This window comes from Geotrypetes seraphini, chromosome 3 (genome assembly GCF_902459505.1).
Source record: "Geotrypetes seraphini chromosome 3, aGeoSer1.1, whole genome shotgun sequence".
Classification (NCBI taxonomy): Eukaryota; Metazoa; Chordata; class Amphibia; order Gymnophiona; family Dermophiidae; genus Geotrypetes; species Geotrypetes seraphini.
The window spans coordinates 343,393,975-343,421,522 of record NC_047086.1 but is presented as its reverse complement, the minus strand read 5'-3'; the positions used below and the strand labels follow the sequence as shown (position 1 = coordinate 343,421,522).

General features: G+C 41.5%; 1 protein-coding gene across 13 annotated transcripts in view; it reads right to left on the bottom strand.

Annotated features, from left to right (window-relative positions):
* Positions 1 to 323: 323 nt before the first annotated feature.
* Positions 324 to 27,548, bottom strand: part of LCLAT1 (lysocardiolipin acyltransferase 1) — a 296,554-nt gene continuing 269,329 nt past the window's right edge. For all 13 annotated transcript variants that reach the window (XM_033938082.1, XM_033938078.1, XM_033938079.1 and 10 more), the window contains one exon: positions 324 to 4,896. In XM_033938082.1, the coding sequence (XP_033793973.1) occupies positions 4,388 to 4,896 (509 nt within the window). In that variant the 3' untranslated portion in view covers positions 324 to 4,387. The remainder of the gene's footprint in view (positions 4,897 to 27,548) is intronic.

Below are 27,548 nucleotides of genomic sequence, written 5' to 3'. Positions count from 1 at the left end.
GGAAAAAAGGAAAAAATTTTATTTCATAGTTTTGAGACTCAAAATGGTTGGTAAAGTGGCTCAAAGGGAAAACTTTAGCATAGTTTTATGAAAGAAGGATATAAACATTTTTCCCCCAATGGTAAAGTAGTATTTATATTGCTGATCACCTCATGGAATTAAGCTTACATTAATGGAAAAATGAAAATCAAAGCTGTGTTCCAGAGTCTTCCTTTGAAGGGAAAAGGGGATGGTGAGATGAGAAGAAAGAAGGCCACATTAGATAAAATGCATGCTTTAATATGTTTCAGATTTTTTTTTTTTATGTCACAATTCTGCTGGCTATCTCACCCATATACTGAAAAGTGAGATGCCCATTCATGGGTCCGATAGCAGCTCTTTAAACCAACAGGATGCTCCACATGCTCTTGAATAGAAAACATTAAAAATTTTTTTTTTTTTTTTTAAATATACAAGGGATGTATAGAAAGTAATGCAAAACTGGGCATAACTTTTTTATTAACTGACATAGGTCGTTCAAATTGCATATGTTGGTAGAGTAACTCTTCCTCTATACAAGTGTCTAATAACATTTTTCTTTACTGCAGGTGAATAATGGATTCCAAGCAGGAGCAAAGTGCCATCATTGAGTTCTTGACAAAAAAAGGGCGCAGGCATTTCGACATCCACAGGTTATAGAATGTTTATGGAGATGGCACCATTAACAAGAACAATGTGCACAGATAAATGATGAAGTTTAAAGAAGGGGAAACCAGCACTGAAGACAAACCAAGATCTTTGTTGGCTCCAGGTGGTTCTTCTGAAGGTTGCCCACCCAGCCCGGATTCTACAGTAGCGGAACCATTCTTTGCACAGCTGTTCTTCCTTCGGATTCAGACTGGGCTCTTATAAGCCAATTGTCCAGATATGGATGCCCCTGTATACCTGCTCTGTGTAGGTGTGCTGCAACTTCCACCCCTAACTGTGAATTTCTAGTTCAGACACCTTTAGTGGCAAAGAGAATGAGGACCGGCTCCCCTTTTACCCAGCTGGAATACATCCAGCATCACTCTGGTCACGTTAACACAGAACGCTCTGTCCATTCTTTGCCTTTTGAAATGCATATGTGTACGTCGGATAAAAATAGGCACTATCAACCTCTGATTTCTCAGATTCCTGGGGATGGTTGCCTGAGGTGGGGAAATTTTATTTATTTATTGGAAGAGCTTTATACGCTGCATTTAGCACAGGAGCGTGGTAAAGCAGTTTACAATAAAATTAAAAACCAGGGAGAAACAGGAACCTACAGAGGGAGGAGAAAAAAAGATGGCAGTAAGGGGAGTGCATGGCTGCTAAGGGGCACAGAGGAAGGGAAAAAGAAGGAATAGACGGGTAATACAGAAAGAGTGGAAGAAAGGGTGGGAAAAGGGAAAGGGGAGAAGAAAGCCATCTGGAAGCTATGTGTTAGCGTGACCAGAGTGATGCTAGATGTATTCCAGCTGGGAAAAAGGGGAGCCAGTCCTCATTCTTTTTGCCACAAAAGGTGTCTGAACTAGAGATTCACAGTTAGGGGTGGAGGAGGAAACAGCAGGGGGAACATTACATGAAAATTCTTAGCTGAAGGTTTAATGGCCTCTATAAGTGCAATGTATTCCAAGATGAATGAATGCTGCAGGCAGAACAGTTAGTATAATAATAGATAGCAATACGGGAATAATTCTATGAGTGCTTCCATTTAAGTTCCCCCATGGCTGCTTGGTAGAAGCCTATTGTATAACAGAATGATGATGCCTAGCTTCCATTATAGATAGCTAGCATAATCCTCTATCAGCATGTCTAACATGCAAGTGCCTACTCTCACCCAAGCCACAGAGCTTGTAAAAGTATGGGACACAAGTAACGCAGTATCCTCTAAGTTACCTGTGTAAGTACGAGCCACGTCTATGTCCCATCCATGCTTCTCCCTTGTGTATGCCACCCTTACAGATACATGCTCTGTATGTTATGCAGGTATTTAATAACGCTTAGGTGGAAAATGGACACATAGCTGAATGCAGACATCCATATAAGTTATTACCGAACTTTGGTATCTGTAAGGGGATGGAAGGGGACCAAGAGAAGCATTTAAGTACTCAACATGATTTGAAAGTAACAAAAAACAGATACTTGTTCAACACGAAAAGGACCGAGGGTTGATAAATGTCTCAGCACTGTACGCAGAGTAAGGGCTCCTTTTACAAAGCCATTCTAGGGCCTTAATGCGCGGAATAGCGCATGCTAGCCGCTACTGCCTCCTTTTGAGCAGGCGGTAGATTTTTGGCTAGCGCACACTAATCTGGTACGTGCGCTAAAACGCTTAGCACACCTTTGTAAAAGTGAAATCGGAAACTGATCCACGGTTCTTGAGCCTGGCGCTTAGTGGATGACTGAATAGGGACAGAGTTTAAGACACTTTGGAGCCTATTTACACTGCGTTTTACAGAGCTTTTATTGTGAACTAGCACTGTGGTGTTGCGCTGACAGTGTGTACCAACTGCCACGTTAAGTACCTAATATGGAAATTCCATTTAGTGTGCATGGAACAGGCGATGCAGTTCACATGGAGTTCATTACAAGAGAACTGCAAACAAGATATACCCCGCCCCCTCCTTTTACAAAACCGTAGCTCGGCCGCGATGGTAAAGAGATCCAATGCTCTTAGAATTCTATGAGCGTTGGAGCTGTTGCCTCCACGGGTGGCACTAAAAACGCTAGCGTGGTTTTGTAAAAGGGGGGTGGGGGGATAGTTACATACATCTCCAGAGGTGCAGCTATCTGTATTCTATGTTACTGGAAGTACTGCTAGTTATCCCCCAAATTCTATACATGGTGCCCAAAGTTGCATGCCCAACTTTGGCATACTTCGGAGATGTGTATGCAGATAAATTAGCTAATGAGCTCAGAATTATCAATAACTGGATGCTAACAACCAAGTACAGTGGTACCTTGGATTGCGAGCATAATCCGTTCCAGGAGCATGCTTGTAATCCAAAATGCTCGTTTATCAAAACAGAGTTCCCCATTGGGGATAATGGAAACTCAGATGATTCGCTCTAGAACCGGGGTCTATACCTGTCAGGTGCCAGATGCTGCAGCGCCGTCTCCTCCATCGGTCATCTGAAGAAGAACCCCACAGTGCCGCTTCGGGGGGGGGGATGCCAACCGCCGGAGAACCCCACAGTGTCGCTTCGGGGGGGAGGGTGTGGATGTCAGCCGCCGGAGAACCTTGCAGTGCCTTCAGCGGGATGCCGCCGGCCAGCCCTCCACATCACATGCTGGAGAGCCTCCACCAGAGCCCACGCAGCCGAGCGCCGCTCCACCCGCACGCCACGCACAATGCCGATGATTGACACTGTGCATGTCACACACAACGCGCAGGCAGGACAGCACCCGGCCGCGCAGGCCCAGACAGAGGTCCTCCAACCTGCGGAAGGCACCCGATGTAGAAGGCTGGCCAGAAGATGGAGGAATCCCCCGAAGCGGCACTTCCTGGACTGTAAGTGCTCGTTGATCGGGGCAGTGCTCGGTTTGTGATTCAAAAGTTTGCTGAGTGTTTTGCTCGTCTTGCAAAACACTTGCAAACTGAGGTACCACTGTATTAATGTTAACGGGCATGTATTAAAATGTGCATGCACATCTGGCTGAGAACTATTCTATAAGGCACAGCTCCTAATTCCCATAGTGTGCATCTCAAAAAAGGGTGTGGCCATGGGCATGTCAGCAGCATTCCAAAAAGTTACACACAGAATACTGACTAACCATGACTAACTTGGGCATCAGTATTTACAGCAGGTTTTAGCAGGCCCTTTATACAATAGCGCTCAGCATTCATTTTTTTCGGCATCATTTATTGAATTCTCTCCTATATGTATTAGCAATAATTTCTCTGTGTTAACTGCACAGTTTCTTTCACAAGGTGCTGGGGATAACCCCTCCCCTAACATTTAATGCCGAGATTTTGCAGTTATTGCATGTTAACTTCGGTTGCTAACATGCGTTAATTGCAAAATTTTAGCACATCTTGTGGTTTATAATGTGATGGGATAGGGCAGGTTAAGACGCTTCCATAAAAAATTTTCTTTTCTTCTGCCTAATGATTGTTCTCAATTCATCCAGCAACGATTCTTTAATTCCATTATCCCTTAAAATGCTTTTGGTTTGAAGGGGCAGGTTTGGAATTACATTCAGAGAAAAGCCGTTTTCCCTTGATAGTCATTTTTTTTTCCTGTTGTATTTTACAAGTACAAAACTATTTTTTTTTTTTTAAATAAACACAATAATGAAGGTAGTAAGAAAGACATACAATTTTCATGCAAAAAAATCTTTTCCTACTTCACAAAGTTTAACGCTATTTTTAAGCCCTACTTGATTATTCCTGTTTTTGTGTGAATAAATTCTGTTGGTGTTTCCTAGTATAGAACCGGTGACATGCCAGTTCAATTAATTCTAGTCCTCCGCAGAGCTTTTGCTGAAGGACAAATATTACAACCATGAGAACAAAATACCAGCGGACTACGTTGTACCAGTAGAGCAGGAAGCACATGGCAAGGGTGAAAGATGTCCAGTAAAGGAGTGACAGGCACTTTACTAGGAGCACCCGGAGCTCAGATTTGCAAGGGGGGATTTTGCTGTGTCCCGTCACGTCAAAGTACTTGTAGCCTTGATAGAAAGCCCGCAGCCGTTCTTCTTTCTCCTGCCAACGCTGCTGGCACCAGAGTTCAAGTTCTTCCTTCGAGGTTGGTAGAGTTGCCACTGGATATCGTTGCACATGAAAGTGTATCTCCTTGGGAAAGTTCCCATTCAGGATGTGCCTCTCTGTCTGAGGAATGTTGCGAGGGTAGGCCACTGTTATGTCATGAATGGCATCGAGATTTTGACCTGGAATGGAAAGTTCAGGAGAAAACAGTTAAGGACAATGTCTGTCTATTCTTTATGCTTATATATTACCTTAATGGACCACCCAAAGCAGCTTATAACATTGTTACAAAAAACTGAGGGCTCCTTAAACTAAGGTGCGCTAGGGCTTTCACGCCAGCTTCCTGCTCCTCTTATCCGGTGTCCGCTGAAGATAAGGGTTTGGAGGTGGGCCGCAAGGGAAGGGAAGCCGGTTCTTGGGGTGAACTCACTCGCTAATTGAGTCAATGCTCGTTTTGCGAGTTAAAGTTTGCTTGAGTGTTTTGCTCGTCTTGCAAAACACTCGCAAACCGCGTTACTCGCAAACCGAGGTTTGACTGTACATCTAAATCTTAAGGTGGCATGTTAGAGGTGTGTTTTGGGTGGGATTAGGACCTGGACGTCTTGCAAGGATAATGAAACCATTTTGCAGTTAGAACTGTTTTAAAGATGCATAAGGGGCTAAAGAGGTGCCCAAAGTGACCAGATGGTCACTGGATGCATGAAGGCATGACCCCCTCCCCCACACTTTCCCAGTAGTCATTGACCCCCTCCCAAAGATATGAAAGAAACAGTACATACCAGCCTCTATGATAGCTGCAAATATTATGGGAAATCCTACCACAGCAGCAAGCAGGTTTCCAGAGTAGCCTAGTGGGCGGTGTAGTGAACCATAGAGAGGGGGATCCAGGCCCCATATCCCACTCTACCCACTACATTTATGGTGGAACGTGTGAGGCCACCAAAACTCACTCAAAACCTATTGTACTGCCATATAAGAGCTATTGGGGTGGTAGACAGGTGGGTATAGTAGTTTTTTTGAGGGCTCACCATACACTATAAGAAGGTTATGGTGAAATATGTACCTGACACCCTTAATGTGATATTCACAGCAGTGTCTCCTAAGGCTTGTTTGTGTGGCCAGTCCATTAAAATGATGATTCCTCCAATGTCCAAATGGGTTTGTTTTGGAAGTTTTGATTTTTGAAAATGGCCAAAAAATATAGACATCCTAAAGGCTGGAACATCTAGATGAGCCTTTTTTTTTTGGGGGGGGGGGAAGGGGGAAGATAGATGTCTTGCTGTTTCAAAAATGATTGTTTTCTCAACCAAACTTATGAACATTGTTGCAGAGACATCCAAAGTCAGACTTAGACGTCCTATCGAAAATGCCCCTCCACGCATGTAACTTAGAGCATTATAGAAGTTGTACACTAAAATGCAACATTTAGGCGTGCGTTTATACCCACCACACACTGGGCATAAGTGCTCACACCAAAGTGACGCATAAATGCCAACTTACGCTCTATTTTATAATGGCATATGAGTGCTCAGATGCCATTACTGAGTAGTGCTTAGCAACTACCTTTTCATGTGCATTTTGGCGCCTAAATGTTGGGGATTGGCGACCTGTACAGATTTGCTCTCTATCTGTATAGCTAATTATATAATTTAGCACAGCAAAACCTGCTTAGCTATATGAATACTAGCAGAATATCGCTGTTGGAAGAACTAGCAACAGTTAGTGATCTGTGTGAATATTCAGCAACACTTTCTACTGTGCAGAACCTTTATCCTGGATTTCTCTCCTGACTCAGCTCACCATAAATTTAAAGCAGCTTTCAAGACTCACCTGTTCTTTAGAGGGCTTGAAACTTAGCAGTTGGGGCCATTTAGCCTGGACTTGCCACTGTGTGTTTGCTACACATCTATCCACTGCCTATTGCTTGCTTGATAAATGAATGATTTCTTATTCTGTATCTATTCCTCTTCACTGCCGATTACCTTCCTCTCTCCTATCTGGAATGGAGTTCCTTTTCTCCTTTCCCAGTGCTATATTTTATTTATTGTAAACCATAAACCACTCACTAGCCAATGGAGCTAAAGAAACATGTGGTTTCTTTAAATGGCTCTACTGGCATTTAATAAAACTGCTCGCTACGCAGACTTATTAACTCAGGAGTCAATACAGAAAGCTGCAGTTTAGAGCCACTAACCACATAGCTTGTAACAAGCTCTCCATAAAAAATACTGCCCAGATTCAGTAATCTGTGAGCAAATTACTGCCATCATAAGAATGTGCATCTAGATCTAGAAGATATAAAAGATGCAGTACATACCAGCCCCTATGACAGCTGCTGATATCATTGGAAATACTAGTAGAGTAGCAAGCAGTTGTCTGGGGTAGCCTGGTGGGCGATGTAGTGAACCATAGAGAGGGGGGATCAAGGCCCATATCCTACCCTACTCACTACATTTGTGCTAGAAAGTATGAAGCCATCAAAACTCATCCAAAACCTACTGTACTGCCATATAGGTCAATGGTCCCCAACCCTGTCCTGGAAGACCACCAGGCCAGTCAGGTTTTTGGGATAGACCTAATGAAAATGCATGAGAGAGATTTGCATATAATGGAGGTGACAGGCATGCAAATCTACCCCATACCGAAAACCTGACTGGCCTGGTGGTCCTCAGGGACAGGGTTGGGGACCACTGATACTGGTGACACTAGCAGTCATAAAGGCTATTGGGGTGGTAGACAAGTGGACAGAATAGGTTTGGGGGAGTTTTGGAGGGGTCACCATACACTATAAGGGGATTATGGTGAAATGTGTACCTGGTACCCTTTATGTGAAGTTCACAGCAATGCTCCCTAAAGTGTCCTGCTGCTCTGTTGGCATGTCTATGTGGCCAGGCCATTAAAATGAGGGTCCCTCCCACATCTAGATGGGCCTGTTTTGGATGTTTTGCATTTGGATGTTTTGATTTTTTAAAATTGCCAAAAGACAGACATTCTAAGGGCCAGAACATCTAGATGAATCATTTTTGGAAAAAAAAAAAAAAAAAAGAAAAAAGATAGACATCTTGTGATTTCGAATAAGGTTGTTTTCCTGACCTGACTTTTGGGCGTCCTTGCTGAAATGCCCAGTCAGACTTAGACGTTCTATCAAAAATGCTCCTCCATGTATTTCCACACTCTCAGTCACAGAGTCAGCAATAATATATGGTGCAGTTTTTATTTTATTGCTGATTCTGTGACTGAGAGTGTGTGACTGCTGTTTGAGTAATCACGGATAGGAAGATTGTTACAGATGCCTCCATGTACGGTATTTATCAGAAAATAACATAAAAAAGCAACAAAACCAGTGAAATTATTGATCATAACATTGTTGTGATGGTGACCAAATTTTTATGTAAGAACCTACTGATTTTTTTTCTGTCAGCAATTATTCTTTCATACTCGATGGTTAGACAAATGGTATTCCACCAAGTGTTGTATTCTATTTTAGAAAAAAACTTGCCATGAATAACAAATATTTTTAATGGCCAGAAACAGAATATGAAGTAATTTGGCCTTGTATGCAGAAATAGTGTAATAGGTGAAAACGACCAGTCATAATGATCTATAAGGTTACAGGTTCATTAATGTTAAGAACTGAACATATAATCTTCCATATGCTATCCCAATAGAGTTTTAAATGAATACATGAGAAACTCATGTGAGATAAGGTACCAATATCCTTATTATAGGATCAACAAGTATTAGTAGTATAATTATTTAGCTTGTAAACTTATATGGGGTCCAAATCAATCTGTGCATCATAGCACATATGGATTGTAGTACAGAGGCAGATTTCAAGGCCTTAAAACTATGTTGCCAGATCTGTTCCCACATTTCAGGCTCAAAGGTTGTGTTCATCTCTTGATTCCAAACTTTTTCAGTTGAAGATGAATTTGTAAATTTCTTAAGTTGTATATATTTACACCTTACCAGCTGAGAATTTGTGGCATAATGATAAGTCTAGATGTGTATGCAGAGAGGATATATGTGGAAAGTTAGCTTTTAAACAATGACAACTGCAGCCATTTAAAATATTGCTTAGCAGGAATTTTATACCATGTGATTAACAGTTTATATATGTACCATGAGTTTGCCAAAATTTCCAATAAATAGGGGAGCCCTGAATTTTAATTGCATCATTATTCCATAGAAGTATCAATAATGACTTAATCCATTTATTATTAGAAAAACTATCTCTAATATTAATAACCAGTTTGGTCAAATAAACAATGGTTAGCTTTACTGGATCGCTGAGAGATGAGTTTGCAACTTATCTTAGATAGTTACATCCATAGATAAATTGCTTAATTCTACTACTACTATTTATTATTTCTATAGCGCTACCAGATGCACACCATACTGTACATTAAGGGGATGATTTTATAAATGGCGCCTAACAATTGACTCGTTTGAGCTTTGGTGCTGGAGAAGGATTTTATGTGTGCCATGGACCACCAGAAGAACTAACAAATCAATTCTGGAAGAGATCAAACCGGCTATGTCATTCGAAACCCCAAATGATGAAGTAATGACTGTCTTATTTTGGTCACACTGTCAGAAGAGAGAGATCATTGCAGAAGGACATTATGTTTGGGAAGATCGAAGGAACCAGGCAAAGAGGATGACCTGCAATCAGATGGATGGACATCTTGAAAACGACCATGGGGATGACGTTGGAGGACCTTATCAGACTAGCACAAAACCAATTTCTTTTTAGATCTGTAATTCATCAAGTCGCTAGGACTCAAGCACGAGTCAATGGCAACTAACTAACAACTGGCAAAATGCCCTTAACAGGTTCAATAATTGCTAAAAAAAAATTTAAAAAAATCAATTGGGCAATAGGCGCCTATCCAATTGTATAAAAGATAGACACCTACCATATAGTGTTTAGCAGCACCTAACGCCTAAGTGGGCATTTCTATGAGCACAGCGTGACTTAGGCACTGCTAAGTGTGATTCTCCAAAACTTAGGCACCTAAAATGTAGGCTTTTAAAACCCTTGCCTACATTTCAGGTGCCTAAGTTTGACTGACACACGGCCAGCGCTATTTATTTAGGCACCGGCCAATTTAGGCACCATTTACAGCCTCTAAGCATGCAAGAAACAGTCCCTGCTTGAAAAGCTTACAATGAACTTAAAATTCTGGACTTAAAATTTGGGAAGAACCTTGTCTCATAAGAAATGTTAAATGATAGTCATAAAAACTAGGAAAACTGATACCTCCTTTGTCTTTGGAACATGAGTTTTGTAAGTTCAATACGAGGTTGTTTCTTATGGCATTAAAATCTAGAAAGGAGCTGTTCTATAGTTTTATACATTTCAATATTCAGCAAAAGGGTGACATATTAAGGACATAGTTGATTCTTGGTACTATCATCATTTTTATAGTGTTCAGACAACCCTACCATGTTAAGCTGAGGGGTGTCCATTTCTTGGTTAGATCTTTCACAAGGTTCAGCAAATATTCAGAGTGATATTGTGAAGTTTCTTCAATGGTAGGGCCAAATACAACACTTAGGGCTCCTTTTATCAAGCTGCGCTAGTGGGGTTAACGCGCGTGATTTTTCATCACCCCCTAACCCCCAAGCTGGCCTAAAAATTACCTCCTGCTCAAGAGGAGGTGGTAGCGGCTAGCGCGGCCAGCGGTTTAACGTGTGCTATTACGCGCGCTAAACCGCTAGCGCGGCTTGATAAAAGGAGCCCTTAAGTATTTGACCTTATTTGGTGACCAGAGGAAACCATAATTATATATTCCATTCTTCATTGCAGGGCAATTGAGAGGCATAATTTCCATTTTATTACTGTTTAATTTATAATCAGAGATGAACAAATATTCTTGTATAATTTTGAGTATATTTTGAATAGAAGCAGAACTGATATAAGAATGTCATTGGCATACGCAGATAATTTAACGATGGAGTTATCACGGACAAAACCTTCAATCTTAGTGTCAGATCTAATTGCAGTAAGCATGGGTTCCAAGAGAAGCGGTGACAGGAGACAACCTTGTCTGGTCCCTCAACATTTTAAATGGGGAAGAGCATAAGCCATTCACAAAAATTTGATCATATGCGAAGTATATAAAACTTTGATCATATTAAGCTATTTGAAAAACCATACCAATGTAAAGTTTTAAATATGACAGACCTTTCCACATGGTTGAATGCTTTTTCGATGACCAATCCCAAGGCAACCCGTTTCGCCACCAGCTGGTGGCTTCTTCAGGTTTTAACAAGTCGGGCTAAAGATCTCGCAGTCACAAATCAATCATCATAACACCGACTTGTTAAATCCTGAAAAAGCCACCAGCTGGTGGCGAAACGGGTCCCATCGGACTCTCAATGTTTGGGGCTTTTGCAAGACACTCTGTGCAATGATTATCCATGTAGTCTCCCTGCCACAAATGATCAGTTGAATTATGAGATAAGTGTTCTCTTTTTTCATCTACAACCGTTATTGCTGGTTGAGACTATATATTTGCTTTTCAGCAAGGCGTGTTTATTCTTACTAGAGATTTGAAATGAAATAATTGTCTCTATATCTGATATTATTGGTTGAGACATAAGAGTGCTGTGTTAGTCTCACATACACTAATTACGTAAGAAATTTAAAAACTATAAAATTTAAAAATGAAAAGAAAAATATTTTGAGTAGCAATACTAAGAATTACCGTAGGCTTGCTAATGATAAGTCAGTGAAGTCTGAAGGTGTTGAATCAATGAAAGATACTCCTGCCACGATTCCCTAAAGGATAATATTACTATGATCCTTGGAGTGGCAATTCTGAGATTCTTTCCTTCAGTTAAGTATCCAATGTTTATAGGTTAACCTTATGGGGATCCGTTTGTCATTAAGGGCTCCTCTTACAAAGGCGCGTTAGGGCCTTAACGCGTGGAATAGCGCATGCTAAAATGCCGCACACGCTAGCCGCTCCTGCCTCCTCTTGAGCAGGCGGTAGTTTTTCAGCTAGCGCGCGTTAATCTGGTGCATGCGCTAAAAACGTTAGCGCACCTTCGTAAAAGGAGCCCCAAGACCCAAATTCTATAACCAGCGCCTAAAGTTAGGCACCTGTTTCGGAGGTGCCCAACTAGATAAGGCGCCTATCTTAATTGAACAAGTTCAATTAAGCTTTTTAATCAGCACTGATTGAAACATAGGCGCCTATCAAGAAAGCGCGATTCTGTAACAAGGCGCCTCTAAAAATTTAAGCGGCCTTCAAAAAAATAGGCGCTATGCACGTTAGGCGTGGCCGTGGCTACATGTTAGGCGCCTTCTTGCAGAATCACTGCTCTTAAGCGTGCTTAAGCACTCGCATGGGCGCCTAACTTTTAGTTGTGCCTAGAGCTGACCTATTTAATGGGTGCCTCCAAAATAGGTGTCGCTCAGCGTGATTCACTAAACAGCACCCAATTGTGCTTGAATCGCGTTGAACGGCGCCTATATCGGCACCCAATTTTTGGCTGCTTCTTATAGAATTTGCCCCAAAGTGGTTAAATCCATTTTTTCATTCTGATCTTATGGTAACCATAGATATTCGTTCAGGTTTCTGTTTTAATTGCGAGGCCAATAGGTGACCACATTTATTATTTTCTGAGTAATAATTAGCTTCTTGAATGAAAATGGAGTTTGCAGCAGATTTACTTAGAATAGTATTGTATTTAAAATGAAGATTTTGAAACTCCAATAAAATGGACATGTTGGAGGTATCTTTCTGTTCTATTTGCCCAATGCCATCCTTGGTGTTTTTGTGCAATTTGGCAGAAAATATTATAATCCTTCTAATATAAGCCTAAAATGTGGACCATAAGCATGTCCAGTTACGGCCTCTTTTACAAAGACGCGCTAGCAGCTGTCACGCGGCAACAGCCCCGAAGCCATTTAAATTTCTATGGGCTTCAGGGCCATTAGCGCAGCGCAGCCGCTAGTGCGCCTTTGTAAAAGCAGCCGTTAGTATCTTCAAGTTTATTAAGTTCAAAGAATTCTTTAATGGCTTCCTCAATGTGTGATTTAAAGCCCTGTTTAATTAGTAAAAATGAATTAAATCTCCAATCATTCTTTGGTAAGGAAGGAGCAATGCCACTTAATGTCAAAGTTATCACAGCATGATCTGATATTAAAATTTCTTTTATGTCAGCATGAGCAATAAATTTACTAAAAGAACCACTCATTAGAAAAAAAAATCTATTCTGGAATATGATAGGTGAGGGGGAGAGAAGAAAGTAAACTCTTTTCCCATAGGATGTAAAAGTCTCCAGGACTCAAATTAAATTGGGTAATAATGTCATTTAGTGTGTACAATATTTTAGATTTTCTAAATGAACTTTACAGCATCTAACCAATTTAGGGTAAAACCACTGTATTAAAGTCATTACCAAGCATAAAAGTGGAATCCTGAGCAGATAGTAATTGATTTGCTATAGTATTAAAGAATTCTAGGCAATCCAAATTAGGAGTATAAATATTTAATATAGGCCCCCTTTTACAAAGCCACAGTAGCGACACCTGGCATGGCAAATGTAATGCAGCCCATAGAAACTGAATGGACTGCGTCACATTTGTCACACAGGAGTTGGAAATTTCACTAAATTATGTGTTTATGTTATATTTATGATATAATTGATTATAATATTTGAAAGAAGGTGGGTGGGACGGGATATAATTTTTATGTTTGTAGAATTATATGAGAATTACAAGTGTTATTGTTGTTACTAATGATATATTCCTGTACGCTTGCTTAAAGTTTTCAAAATGAATAAAGAATATTTTTTTTTTTTTAAAAAAGGAGTTGTTACAGCAGCTTTATAAAAGGGGCTCACAATGAGTAGTTGTCCATTAATTTCAATAGTGATCATGACCCACCTTCCAATTAAGTCATTCGTGTTGGCTATAATGTTAAAGCATCTAAAGATTTTTTAATAATAACTGCAAAACCATGTTATTGCCTAAAGCAGGGGAGAAAAAACTGCTATTTCTACTTTCCAGGTCAGTGGCTGAGGAGGAAGTGAGCAGCACTTTTGAAAAGCTTCTGAACTAACGATCCCCTTGGATTTCAAAGGTGAAGGGGGAGGACTTTAGATTGGGGGGTGGGTACGTGAGAAAGGACGTCCTACCTATGGGGGCCCTCTGGAGCTGCCCTGCCTGACACAGCTTAATGCTGGCATTAATCAGGTTTTTTAAAAACTGCTGCAGCTGCAGGCTCCCCCTTCCTAGAGAATCCCCAGAGCTGATGTCAGGTCTCCCCCCCTGAGCGCTGCCAGTGCTGATGCTGCTGGCCCCCATCTCCCCCCTAAAGCCACTGCCAAACTCCCTTCCCTGAGAACTCCCAGAGCTGCTGCATTGCTCCCTGTCCCTCCGAGAGCTGCCATTGCTGCTGCTGGGCCCCCCCACTGCTGCTTCCAGCCCCTTCCCCTCAGAGAGAAGCTACTGCTGCTGTTGGGCCTCCTTCCCCCAAACGAGAGCCGCCACTGCTACTACCAGGCTCCTCTTCCCCTCCAGAGCTGCTGCAGGGCCCATGCTAAATTTATTTAAATTCTTTTCATTTAAATCATGTGATTAAAATTTTTAAGTGATGTTACAGCCCTAGATATACTAAACTGTGAAATAAGATTATGTAAAGTATATGTCCATTGACTATATATAATTCACATGATTCATACAATGAACATATTATTTATATAGTATATTACCATATCCTCTTATACCCCTATCTATATTGAATTTTAACCATGACAATGCATATAACTAATGTAAATATGTAACAGAGTACATAAATTAATTATTTATATTTTGAAACCCAACATAGAAATATAATGGAATGTTATATCAGATATATCATTCATGGAAAAAAGTTTATAGCCACAGGGTGATCTTGTTAGAAGACATTACGATCACACCACATTGATTGGTATAGGGACCGTTTTTTCAATGAAAGCTGCAAGTGCCATCAGATCAGTAAAATCTTTTGTTTGATTTTGAAAAGTTACCCTCATCCATGCAGGATAAAAATTTCCAGGGCATGTATTTATTGCTTTCTATTTGGGTCAGTTATTTCAATAATTGTTTTCTCATACAAGCTGTGTTTTCATTGAGAGTAGGTACAAAAAGTAAGGTATTTCCCTCAAATTTTATGAGGGCTCTCAATCTTGCTTTCTGCATTATATCCATTATGAGTGTATCTTAAAAATTTTATAACAATCAGTCTAAGATATAGATCATCTAATTCCCATTTGTTGGGAACTCTATGTGCTTGTTCAGTTTCAAACTCTTTTGCAAACTGAATTTCCAAAATTGAAGGAATCAAAGTTACCAAGAATTTGATCAAATCTTTACTTTCTCTTCCTTCTGGAAGGTCTAGTATCCAGAAGTTATTTGTTGTGAATGGTTGTTTGCATCTTCAAGCTCCATCTGTAGGCCATTTATATTTTCCTCCATAACAGAGGCCTTTGTTTTAAGAGTGTCAAGACATTTTTAAAATTAAGATACTTCTGCAGTAAGAGCAGCTAGTTCTTCTTTAATTTCAGCTGTCTTTGGTATTGCTCATAAGATATTTCAAAGCTTTTAATTCCTCTGCAATCTCATGAGAAGCTTGATCATCCAATTTACTTGAGGCTAATTTTGAAGGTGAGATAGGTTTTCAGGATATCCATAAACCTGAGCCTGACTGGCAAGAGGGTACTCCAGGACCGAGCTGAGAAACGCTGATCTAAGTGCTTTGAAATTGCGCTATCATAGCTTCCAAAGGAATCTGGAGGAGTGAACTTCCTCAATATTTTAAAGTATCGTTCTGCCTTTATACTGAATAAAGAATACCAATGGCATTTAGCTAAACTCTAGGGGGCTCATAATTTTTTTAAAAAACATCTAAAAAGTGGCCTAAATGGCTACTTGGACGATCAAAAAGCCTGTTCGTCCAAGTACCCATAATCAAAGCTGGTTTTAGATGTATCTAAAACCAGCTTAGGCCTTTCCCCTGTCTCTAAACGCACAGAGAGAAAAGAGGCGTTTTTAGAGGAGGGGAAAGGGCGGGCGGTGGGCCGACCTAGACCTAGGCGTGCAGCAGGTATAACCAAAACTTTAGGCAGGTTGCCTAGTTGGCACTTATACATTTTGACTTAGACCAAGTCAAAACAGGTATAAGTGCCGAAAACGGGCTGCTGAGCTGATTGTGGCTGCTGCGATCAGCTCAGCGGCCCCAGCAACCTGCCTACCCCCCTACAGCAATGATCGTGGCAGGAGAGATGGCTCATCTCTCCTGTCGCGATCCACCCTTCCCCCCCAATGATCAGGGCAGGAGGGATCCTAGGCCCTCCTGCCCTCGACGCAACCCCCCCCCCCCAATGACTGCCCCCCTTGAACCCCCGATCGGCCCTCCCACCCTGTGCAGATCGCTCACAGGAAATGGCTCGAGGCAGCCATTTGCTGTGAGCGATCTGCATGGGACAGGAGCGTGGGAAGATCGCTCCTGCCTGAAAACTCGCTACACCACCAGGTAAGGCTTAAGGGGGGGGCTTTCAGGGCTTAAAATATCTGGGGGAAGCGGTGGTTAGGGGCAGAACTGGCCCGAATATTATTCGCTGGCCGACTCTGCCCCTAACCCCCGCGAATACAGAGGGGGAAGTGTACATCTATTTTGGCTCAGCTCTTTCAGTTGCGATGCTATTTTGCATTTATTATTGTTCTTTGTAACATTCATTAAGGCCCTCTAAGGAGCACTAACCAATTAGCATGTGCTAAACGTTAACATGTGCATATTAGTATATGGACGCGTTAGCTAATTTGATTAGCGCGTACTGATCAGTTAGCGCACCTTAGTAAAAGAGGGGGTATGGTTTGTTATCTTGATTTTCTAAAATAAAGAAACATAACCCTGAAAAAAATAATCTGACTACAGAAAAAGCAAGTACTAAATCCTCAGTCCATTGTGCCTTTGTGCAATTTTCCATATACTGACAGACTGAAAAAGCTGGGGCTTTTCTCCCTGGAAAAGCGGAGACTTAGAGGAGACATGATAGAAACCTTCAAGATCATGAAGGGCGTAGAAAAAGTAGACAGGGACAGATTTTTCAAATTATGGGGAACCACAAGTACAAGGGGGCACTCAGAGAAATTGAAAGGGGAAAGGCTTAGAACAAACGCCAGGAAGTTCTTTTTCACCCAGAGAGTGGTGGATACATGGAACGCGCTACCGGAGGATGTGATAAGCAGGAGCACGCTACAGGGCTTCAAAGAAGGTTTGGATAGGTACCTGGAGGACAAAGGGGTTGAGGGGTTTAGATAGGAGTAGAGGTAGGTTATAGGGATAGGATTAGAGGTAAGTTACATAATTAGTCTGGACCACTGTTCAGGCAATAGGCCTGATGGGCCGCCACGGGAGCGGACCGCTGGGCAAGATGGACCTCTGGTCTGCCTCAGCGGAGGCAACTTCTTATATTCTTAAAACATACACATAGTTTCCCTATGAAAAGCAGGAATGAGATCAGTGGGTACAGCTGAATATTTAGGTGGGCTGTTTGAAATTTGCGCTTTACAAAGAAATTGTCAGATTCAAGTAAGCTCATGTTATTGAACAAAAGAACTGATAAGTAGGTTAGGTTGCTATCACTTTCCCTGCAGCCTGGGCCGTAGTGTGTACCATGCTGTTAAAATACAGAACACTTCTGGGAAAAGAGGAAGTGGCTGAGGCATCGCAGCTTGTCTAAATATTTTTTTGAATCACACTCCGTTAGTTGCCTTGACCGTGTTTCTTCAGCAACATATGTCATAGCTCAATTATATGCTGCATGAAGGAAATGCTTTGATTTTATTGCAATTTTCTGGTAGTTATTTTCATTATGTGTTCTCTTATTTTAGCGTTGCTTCAAAGGTTAAACAGCCATTCTCTATTTAACTGGTCCACACTACTCATGATTTTTAAAAAAAATGAACTTCTATCATAGCTCCTTCTCAGTTACCTCTTTTCAAAGCTCAAGAGCCCTATCCCGTTTATTGATATTTCCATTAAGATTTCAGGAGTGTCTTTAGGATTCATAAACTCTGGGCTCTGTGCCCCAAACCTCATGCTGCATCATTAACAAAGGAATCCATGCCAAAGAGCTGCACAACATCTGCCTACAGCTGCCGCTGCTCTTCTTTAAAGGAAAATTAAGTGACCTCGATATCTTCTGTCCTTAATAAACTTAAACCTGAATGAAACATTCTAGCAGCAACAGCTAATGAGAAATGGATATACAGAGTCACAGCATCCAGATGCTGCCTATAAATTTGTAGTCAACTTAAACGAAATAGATGCAGGCAGCAGCATGAAAATGTATTCTTGTCTATTGACCAACGACACCATGAATAAGTGGATGAAATGCTCTCATCTACATGGTGTCCACACAGGCTTGAGCCTTCTGAGAGTGCTAACCAGATGAGGCTTTACAAAAATCATCTTTCCTTTTTCCTGGTCTCCCTAGATAGCTGCATTTTAGCAATGGGCTTTCTTCTATCCCAAGTGCCAGAAGAAGCTACTCTTGTTTTAGGTGTGCAAAGGTCAGAAGCTACTGAAATATTTCTTTTTTTTTAATCTTTATTCATTTTTAAACTTATAATAAGTGTGATAACATATCCATACAAATAACCATAAATATATCACTGAAATATATTACTGAACTATTTCAAATACAGAGCTGCATAGGAATTGCGGGATTCCTGTGGGTATGGAAGAAGTTGCTATGGGAGTCCCACAGGAGTGTAGTCAAAAATCTCTTGTGACTCGGGAATGATGCTTGGATTGCACCGAGAGAGACAATTCCTGTGAGTATGGAAGAAGTTGCCATGGGATTCCCAAAGGAGTGTAGTCAAAAATCTCTTGTGACTCAATAATGATGCTTGAATTGCATCGAGAGAGGCAGTTAGAATGTGAAAATAAGGCTTGGTATGAACACTTATGGTTGAACGATGGATACCATCCAAATAAACACAAGGGGTTGGGAGGAAACAAAGGGATGCGAGCAAGTAAATTATAAGGATGACTCCTTTGGGTATGGTGGAGATTAATTGTGGGGATGGAATGGATCTTAGTGGGCAACTATCTAATATGCAGTCACGTTTCTCAAGTTATAGACGTCAACTCCAGACTCTGCCCTTCTGCCTTGCTGCACCATTTGCTTGGAACAAGCTGCCCAAACCCCTACGGCGGGCTCCATCTCTGGCAGTGTTCAAAGCCCACCTCTTTGAGAGTGCTTTTGACTCCTAACTCCTCTCACCTTGGGTTCTGCATCCCCAACCCTATATAATAATAATAACTTTATTCTTCTATACCGCCACAATCTTGCGACTTCTAGGCGGTTTACATTCAAGAGAGCTGGACATTCAGCGATTTACAATATGTAGGAGTACAGATTACAGGGACTTGAGAAATCGAAATTACAAAATATACTGTTTGCTAAGAATTTCGGAGCCGACCTGTAAGAAAAGTCTCAGTTTTCAGAAAAAAAAATGAAAATTACAATATACAGTTAGGGATTCAAAAAAAAAAACAAAAAACAGCGAAAATTACAATATACAGTTTGTTTAGAGGTTCGGGGGGAGGGGTGGGGACATATTAGAAGAAAAGTCCTGAAATTACAAATGCTGCTCGTTTAGGATTTCAGAGGGCATTTTGAAAAGAACCAGAGTGTTTGGAGAGGTTCTGTTTAGGTGATGTATCTGTCGAATAAGATAGTTTTTATGAGTTTTCTAAAAGCATTGTAGGTCAATTCAGCTTTATTAATGTAATTGTTTAGCCAATATGTCATGCATGTCTGTCCAAGTTAGACTGTAAGCTCTTCCGAGCAGGGACCATCTATAAATGTCAAAATGTACAGCGCTGTGTACACCTTTCAGCATTATATATGTGATAAGTAGTAGTAGTAGTAGTGGGGAAAGGGGTTTACATTTATTGACTGACACATACCATAGTTATTTTATTGAACATGCTTGTAATGTGAAGTCAATTGTCTGCGTCACTCAATAACATAGGCTTTATCCCAAGGGATCGTTCTAACCCTGCTTTCCAAGAGCAAAGTAATAAATAGCTCCCGTCACTGCAGAGGAAATGACAGCCCTGAATCAGCACACATCTTTCATAGCAACTGAATTCCTTAACTGCAGTTTTTCTGCAGCTAAAGAAAGCGCAAGAGCCATTTCATATTTAATAAGATTTGGTTACAATTACTTTAAAAAAAATAACCAGGAGAATAGAATACACTGGAAAAATTATTTAAATCATTCAAAACAGAAGATGTATCCTTTATATATTCCTGTCATAGAGTTTTCCAGTAAAGGTGCTCATTGTCCTAAGGATATACATAAGAGAAAACCAGAAGGGCTATAGTTGTTTTTGCCAATGTTATTTATTGGCAAGGGGGTATAAACAGGGAATCTCAGCAAAGGATCATAATCATTCGGTTTATCTAGATCAGGGGTGCCCACACTTTTTTGACTCGCGAGCTACTTTTAAAAATGACTAAGTCAAAATGATCTACCAACAATAACATTTTTAAAAAACACAACGCACACTGTACGCATAGAATTGTTAATTATCATTCCTATTCCGGGGTTTTTTCAAAGAGGTCAAAGCAGATGACTCTATGCACTGTCACCTCAGTAACAACCATACAAAAATAGACAAAACCCACCCCCTCCCTTTTTACTAAACCACAATAGCAGTTTTTAGCGCAGGGAGCTGCGCTGAATGCCCAGCGCTACTCTGGACGCTCATAGGCTCCCTACGCTAAAAAACACTATTAGGTTTAGTAAAAGGGGACCATATTGTAAAATATAGACAGCAGATATAAATTCAGACACATTTTGATCACTAAATTTAAAATAAAATCATTTTTCCTACCTTGTCTGGTGATTTCATAAGTCTCTGGTTGCACTTTCTTCTTCTGACTGTGCATCCAATCTTTCTTTCAGCCTGTATGCTTCCTCTCCTCCAAACCTCATTCCCTCCCCCCAACTTTTTCTTCCTCTCTCCCTGCCCTTTCTTTCTTTCTCTCTTCATATCCCCTTTCTTTTTTTCCTGTTTCTCTTCTTTCCTTCTGTCTCCCTGCCTGCCCCCTTTCTTTCTTTCTCCCTGCCCTTCCCCAAGCCACTGCCACTGCCATCGGGGAACAGGACCCAAACGCCACCAACGGATAACAGGCCCCAAAGCCGCCGCCGCCCCATGCTTCGGGCCGATCAATCTTCCTCTCCCCGATGTCAATTCTGCCGTCGGAGAGGAAGTTCTGCTCAGCCAGGCAGCGATTGGCTGGCCCGAACTTCCTCTCCGACGGCAGAATTGACGTCGGGGAGAGGAAGATTGATCGGCCCGATAGATCGCCAAGGCAAAGGGAGTCCTGGATGATCGACTCACTTTGCCTTGGCGAGCTACCGGTCGATCGCGATCGACCTATTGGGCACCCCTGATCTAGATATTCACAATAAACATTTGTCAGGTGCCTAAGAACAAAGCTAATGTGCAGCACTGTATTACACTGATAACCAACCAGTTAGTGGCCCTCAAGGTTTACAGTTGGGAACTCCTGGCCTCTAACCATATACACTTCTCCCTCCGTATTCGCTGCGATAGGGGATTAACAGAACCGCAAATACAGAAAAACCATGAATAACTTTTTCATATGTTATTCATTGTTTTCTATTAAAAACCATCGTGAATATGGTGAAACCGCGAATAACATGGTGGGAGGCCTGGCCTGTACCTGAAGGAGAGGCTAAACACGGTGAGGAAAGTGCTGGGAATCATTGATTTTCTCTGTAAAAGCTTGGAATCAGCGATTTCTCTACGCAAGCTGATGTAATTTGGGGGGAGGAGCCAGCAAGCTAAAAACCGTGGATAATCGATACCGCGAATACGGAGGGAGAAGTGTACTATTACTACTTATCATTTCTATAGCACTGCTAGACGTATGCAGCATCCTACATTACAACATTCAAGATACGGTCCCTGCTCAGAGGAGCTTATAATCTAATCAACAGAAACATGACAAGTAGGGGGTTGGGAGGGGTTCATCAGGCATGACTGCTCCACAGCGAGTGAGGGTTATAAGTTAAAAGCAGCCTTAAAGAAGTGAGCCTTGAGACTGGATTTGAACATAGTCAGCAACTGAGTTTGACGTAGTGATTCAAAGAGTCTGTTCCAGCACAGCAAAAGAGAAGGAACAGAGTCTGGAGTTGGCATTAGTAGAGAAGGGTACGATATAAGAGCATTTTCATCTTTGTTTTCCATTCCTTTCCTGATAATTCCTAACTTTTATTTGCTTTCTAAGCTGCCGTCACCGCACACTGAGCAGAGGGTTTCAACGTATCCTCAACAATGAAACTTTGATCCTTTTCCTGGGCATTGACTCCTAACATAGAACCCAGCATCACGTAGCTATAATTTTGGTTCTTCTTTCCCACAAGTGCCACTTTGCACTTGCTCACATTAAATGCCATCTGCCATTTTGATGCCCAGTCTTCCAGTCTCACAAGGTCCCAAAGATTCTCATTAAAAAAAAAGGTGGATTGTCTTCTGATCAGTGGTTGGACAGCTGAAGAATGGTGCATGGGGACTCACCAGCAGGAGCATCAGCTGATGAGGCAGGAGAGGAGCTGTCCCTGCTGACATTTTAGACAGGACATTTAAGTCTGACTTTGGACGTCTCTGCAAGGATGTTCATAAGTCAGGTTGAGAAAACTACCATTTTCGAAACTGCAAGACATCTTTTTTTTTTTTTTAATGGCTTGTCAAGATGTTCCAGCTTTCAAGATGTCTGCATTTTTTGGCCATTTTCAAAAATCAAAACATCCAAATAGAAAATGTCCAAAACAAGCCCACTTGGACATGGGAGAAGTCAACATTTTAATGGACTGGCCACACAAACAAGCCACCTTAGGAGAAACTGCTATGAACATCACATAAAGGGTGTCGGGAACATATTTCACCATAACCTTCTTATAGTATACTATATAGTGAGCCTCCAAAACTCCCCCAAATCTACTATACCCACCTGTCTACCATCCCCAATAGTTCTTATGGCTACAAGTGTCACCTATATGGCAGTATAGTAGGTTTTCGGTGAGTTTTGATGCCCTCACAATTTCCACCATAAATGTAATTGGTAGGGTGGGATATGGGCCTGGATCCCACTCTCTATAGTTCACTACACCACCTGTTTGCTTCTCTACTAGGATTTCCTATAATATCTGCAGCTGTCACAGAGGCTGGTATGTACTGTTTCTTTTACATCTTAGAGGTGTGGGAAGAAATCGAAGTGTGTGTGGGGTCATGCCTTCATGAATCCAGTGGCTACCTGGTCAGTTTGGGTACCTTTTGGCCCTTATGCACTTTTAAAACAGTTCTAACTCTGAACATCTAAATGACACCCTGGCTGTCCTCAAAATGGTTTCATTATCCCTGCAAGACAGCCAAGTCCTAAGGCTACCCTAATCCCGCCCATAACACGCCTCTATCATGATCCCTTAAGATTTAGGCATACTAGGGGGAAAATGACTTGCAAGACATCTAAAAAGTCAATTTCAAAAATCGGCACTTGGACATTTGGGCGATTAAAACGTCCAAGTGCCGGTTTATGCCATTTTTTGGATGTCTTACTGTTTTGAAAATGAGCCCCATAGCATACATATGGGACCTGCTCATGCCTCCACCCACATGTACACCCCCCATTGCAATTATGCCCTATAGAATTTAGGTACTAACTTTATAGAATAGTAGCATAAGTGCAAATTTAAGCCAATTAGTACCAATTAACGACACTTAAATTATTCCTTAGCACCAATAAAGAATTAAGTTGTACCTGTAACTGTTTGCAATGTATAATGTATAGGCCTAAGTTTGTGAAATGTTAAAGAGTTAGGGGGGGATAATGGCTGCATATTACTAGATGTTTGAAAAATTAAGTGGAATGCTGACACACTGCCCTAGCACCATCTTGGTAGTGCCTGGTGGACTATAACAAAATGTATCCTTTACTTCTTCTCACCCAAGATACTCTCTCTTTTCTCCCCATTCCTCAAGATATTCATTCATTCTCTCCCTTTTCTTAATATTCATTCACACAGAAGAATCTGTGTCAATGTTGGTCCATGACATAATGAAGTAAGGATATAAATTTAAGGTGTAAATTCTGTGAGCCTGCCAGTGCCGGGTTTTGCAAATGGCCACCGACCAGGGCTCAACAAACACCGAAATCGACGTGCCTTCAAAAGAAGTTGAAGGTCCTGCTGGTCTTAAGAGTAAAATAAAGCAAAAATGTCAGGAACAGTAAAGTGTTTTCTCCAACTTGAGTCCAACTTTATTTCCTAGGTAGCAAGCTGCTACAGTTTAGGCTTTGCACTCAAAACATGAACATAAAATTCGGGCTTACAGAAACACAGCCCACACCTTTCTTGCAGGTAAGAGTCCAAATGGTTCTAGTGTAGCATTGCCCTGTCAGTCCCCCAGTCAAAAGGGCAAAATAAGGCTACAAGAACTACCCAGCCTTTATACTGGTTCTTAACATGCTGCCTAGGCCCGGTTTTTAACAGGCCTTCCCCAGCCAACTTAACAAGCAGCTGGTGGGGGAGGGGAGTAGCTGAATCCACTTTACTTTATTAACTTGCCAACAATTGGCCCCACAATCCCACCCGAGGATCTTGTGTGGATTCTCCCCGCTACTACCCCTTTCTCCCGGGCAGCCACAAAGTCACCTCCAAACAGGGAGAAAAAACAAAAGTCCAAATGTTCAAACAAGGAAAACACTTTCTTCACTGTCCTCAGCAATAAGGCACACCTGCAGCTGTGAACCTAGCACTGCTCACACTGCCTGCCCTTTGCCTTGTGCTTCCAGACAGCTTTAAAAGAAAACCACATTAAGCAGCCACCAAAAACCACAAAGAAATCACACTTAGCTTTGGTCCATGAAGCTTTCTTCTGGTTCCAGGGAAGTGTCCATGAGTTCTAGGGTATCCTGGCTGGCTGGCTGGTTGGTCTCAGGGACAGAGGTAACATCTGCCATCTCAACATCCTGCAACTGAGAGGATTCAGGAGCCCAGTTCCTTGAGCCTCCTTCCTGGGCTGCCCCAGGACAGACTGACTTGTTTCTCCTTAGTTCAGCCTCTAAATTCCTGAGCTGGATACGCCCTAACCTACAAGGGGGAGGGACAATCTGTTGTTTCTGCTGGGCTTTCTGATTAGCCCTAATTGGGTCCAGCAGTTGTGCTTTGGCTGTGCTGTGAGCCTGCCTCTTAGGCTGTTCTTTCTTTAAAGGCACCTCCTGCTGCACCAGGCTATTCCTACTCTCATCTCCCCCTCCCCAAGGTTCTGTAAACTGGTGGTTCAATGGGAACTCAGGTCTTATCTGCTTATCTGAGTTCAGCCTGTCACTCTGGTTAGCCCTTTTTAAGGTAAGTTTAGGGTTAGGCGCAGCCTTCCCTAGCACAAGCCGGGTTTTAGGGCTAGGGTTGTGACAATTCCTAATTACAGGCAATCCACGGGTTAAGTTCTGCTTTACAATATATTTCCTGCTATTCTAAATGACAACTTTTCAAACACAAAATTCGTAGTGGAATCAGTTCCTCTCAGCCTTGAAGAATGGAAGATTAGGTTCTTACCTCTATAAACTTTTTTCTAGTAGAAAGGCATATGAGTCTTAAACCAGTAGTTGCTCACCTCTAAATGCGAATAGTGGAGAAGGTATCTCCTCAGTTTGTACCAAAGCAGTTGAAAAACCACTATAAGAGGAGAACTAAAAAGAAGGGGCACGGGGAACATCCCGACAAAGCCAGGTCTGCTCTGCTCTTAAATGATTACAATTAAAGAAACCAATGCCATTAGGAACCTAACAGAGTAACAAGATAGAACCGAAGAAGCCACCTACTTGATTGTAACCAGCACTAACACTTATGTAGTTCTCACAGTCTCTCATTTGTCTTTTTGCAATAGAGAGTTATCTTTTCATTCTTCAGACCTGTTTGATAGGAGAAAGCGAAGCATCTGGAAATATTTAAATGCCTGAGAAACTAAGCAGGCTAAATGAAATTTGATAGGGCTGGCCTTCAAGACTTATATGCCTTTCTTCTAGAAAGAAGATTATTGAGGTAAGAACCTGATCTTCTCTTCTAGTGCAAAAGGCATATTAGTCTTGAACCAGTGGGACACATCAAAGCAGTTCACCGCGTCTAGGGTGGGACAAATTAGCCTGCTACTAGCACCAAAGACCCAAAAACTGTGTCCATTCGTGTCACTACATCTACCCTGTAAAATTTCATAAAAGAATGTAGGGTGGACCACGTAGCTACCCTACAAATCTCCTTGGGCGGAACTGCCTAGAATTCCGCCCAGGTAGAAGCCACACTCCTCATAGATTGTGTTCTCAAAGAAAATGGTGGGTGCTTACAATGCTCAACATATGCTGAAGAAATAACCATACAAACCATCTTAAAATGGAAGCCTTAGAAGCTGGCATCCCCTGATGGCTAGGACTTGTAAATACAAAAAGATGATCTCAGAGATGAAAATCATTCATCACCTCAAAGTAACAGAGAAGACTCTCCTAACATCCAGCAACATCAAAAAATTATCCTTTCTTTTTGAATCCATGGTATAGAATGTGGGTAGCCAGACTTCCTGATTTATGTGGTATACCAAAACTACCTTTAGCAGAAAGGAATGTACCATACGTGAGACCCCAGCCTCCGTAAATTTGAGGAAAGGCTCTCTGCACAACCAATTCTGTAGCATTTTATAAATACAAGTAGGTGCCTACTTGGCTTTATCAAATAGTGTTTGGGTAGGTACCTGTGTAGGTGCCTAGCCCTGGCACCCTGTTATAAAATTACCCTTCTGAATTGCAATACACTCAAAATTTGATCATAATCTCAAAATCGGCCAAAATCAGATGTGGTAGCCAAGACTACACAGATTAGTACACCTTTCTTGTGTTGCCTTTTCAAAGGTAGGATTGCTGTTGTTTGAGTTTTAGGATGTAATGCTGTTTTGTCATGGGGTTTGCCATACAGATTCTTTATTTTTTTAAATGCTGTTATACAAACTCTCAGGTAAAAGTACCTGATAAGATTTGAAACCACGAGACCAATCTGAACTTCTGGCACCGTTTGGCTCAAGCACATGGACAGAGGGATCGTGGTAGGGAAGGAGTGATTCTATAGCAAGAATCTGCAGCTGAAGACAGGTGAGAGTAAATAATATGAGTGAACGCAGGGCAGGGGGAATATATACGAGAGAGACAGAGAGCAACTGGATGAAGGTTGGGTGAGGGGCAGTACATGAGAGAGACAGACAAACAGACTGGGCAAAGGTTGGGAGGTACATGAGAGAGAGACAGGCAAAGGCTGTGGAGTTAATGAGAGAGCATGAGTGTGTGCACATGCAAGCCTGTCTTTGCCCTCTGAATCTTATAAAATATTAAATGAGGCACCCCAATAAAAAAAAAAAAACCAAACGTTGGAAAACCTGGTCTATTCTTTCATATGGCCAGGAATATGAAACTGCTTTAAGGCCTGAAAACTGAAGTACCAGTAGGCTGACACATCATTAATTGCAAGTTTTTACAATACTGTGCACATTACGTACTGCAGAATGATAACAATAGTGGTTCTATTTGGCATTTTCTTTTCATTATTTAGCTAGAAGGCATATCAGTTATTTTTAAGACCATAACATTAAGACAATGAGAAATATATTAATAGCAACAGTGCATTTCTCTCAGTTAAAAATGAACTCGGCATTGCACACTCATTAATGCTCAGTCTTGACTGTGCTGAAAT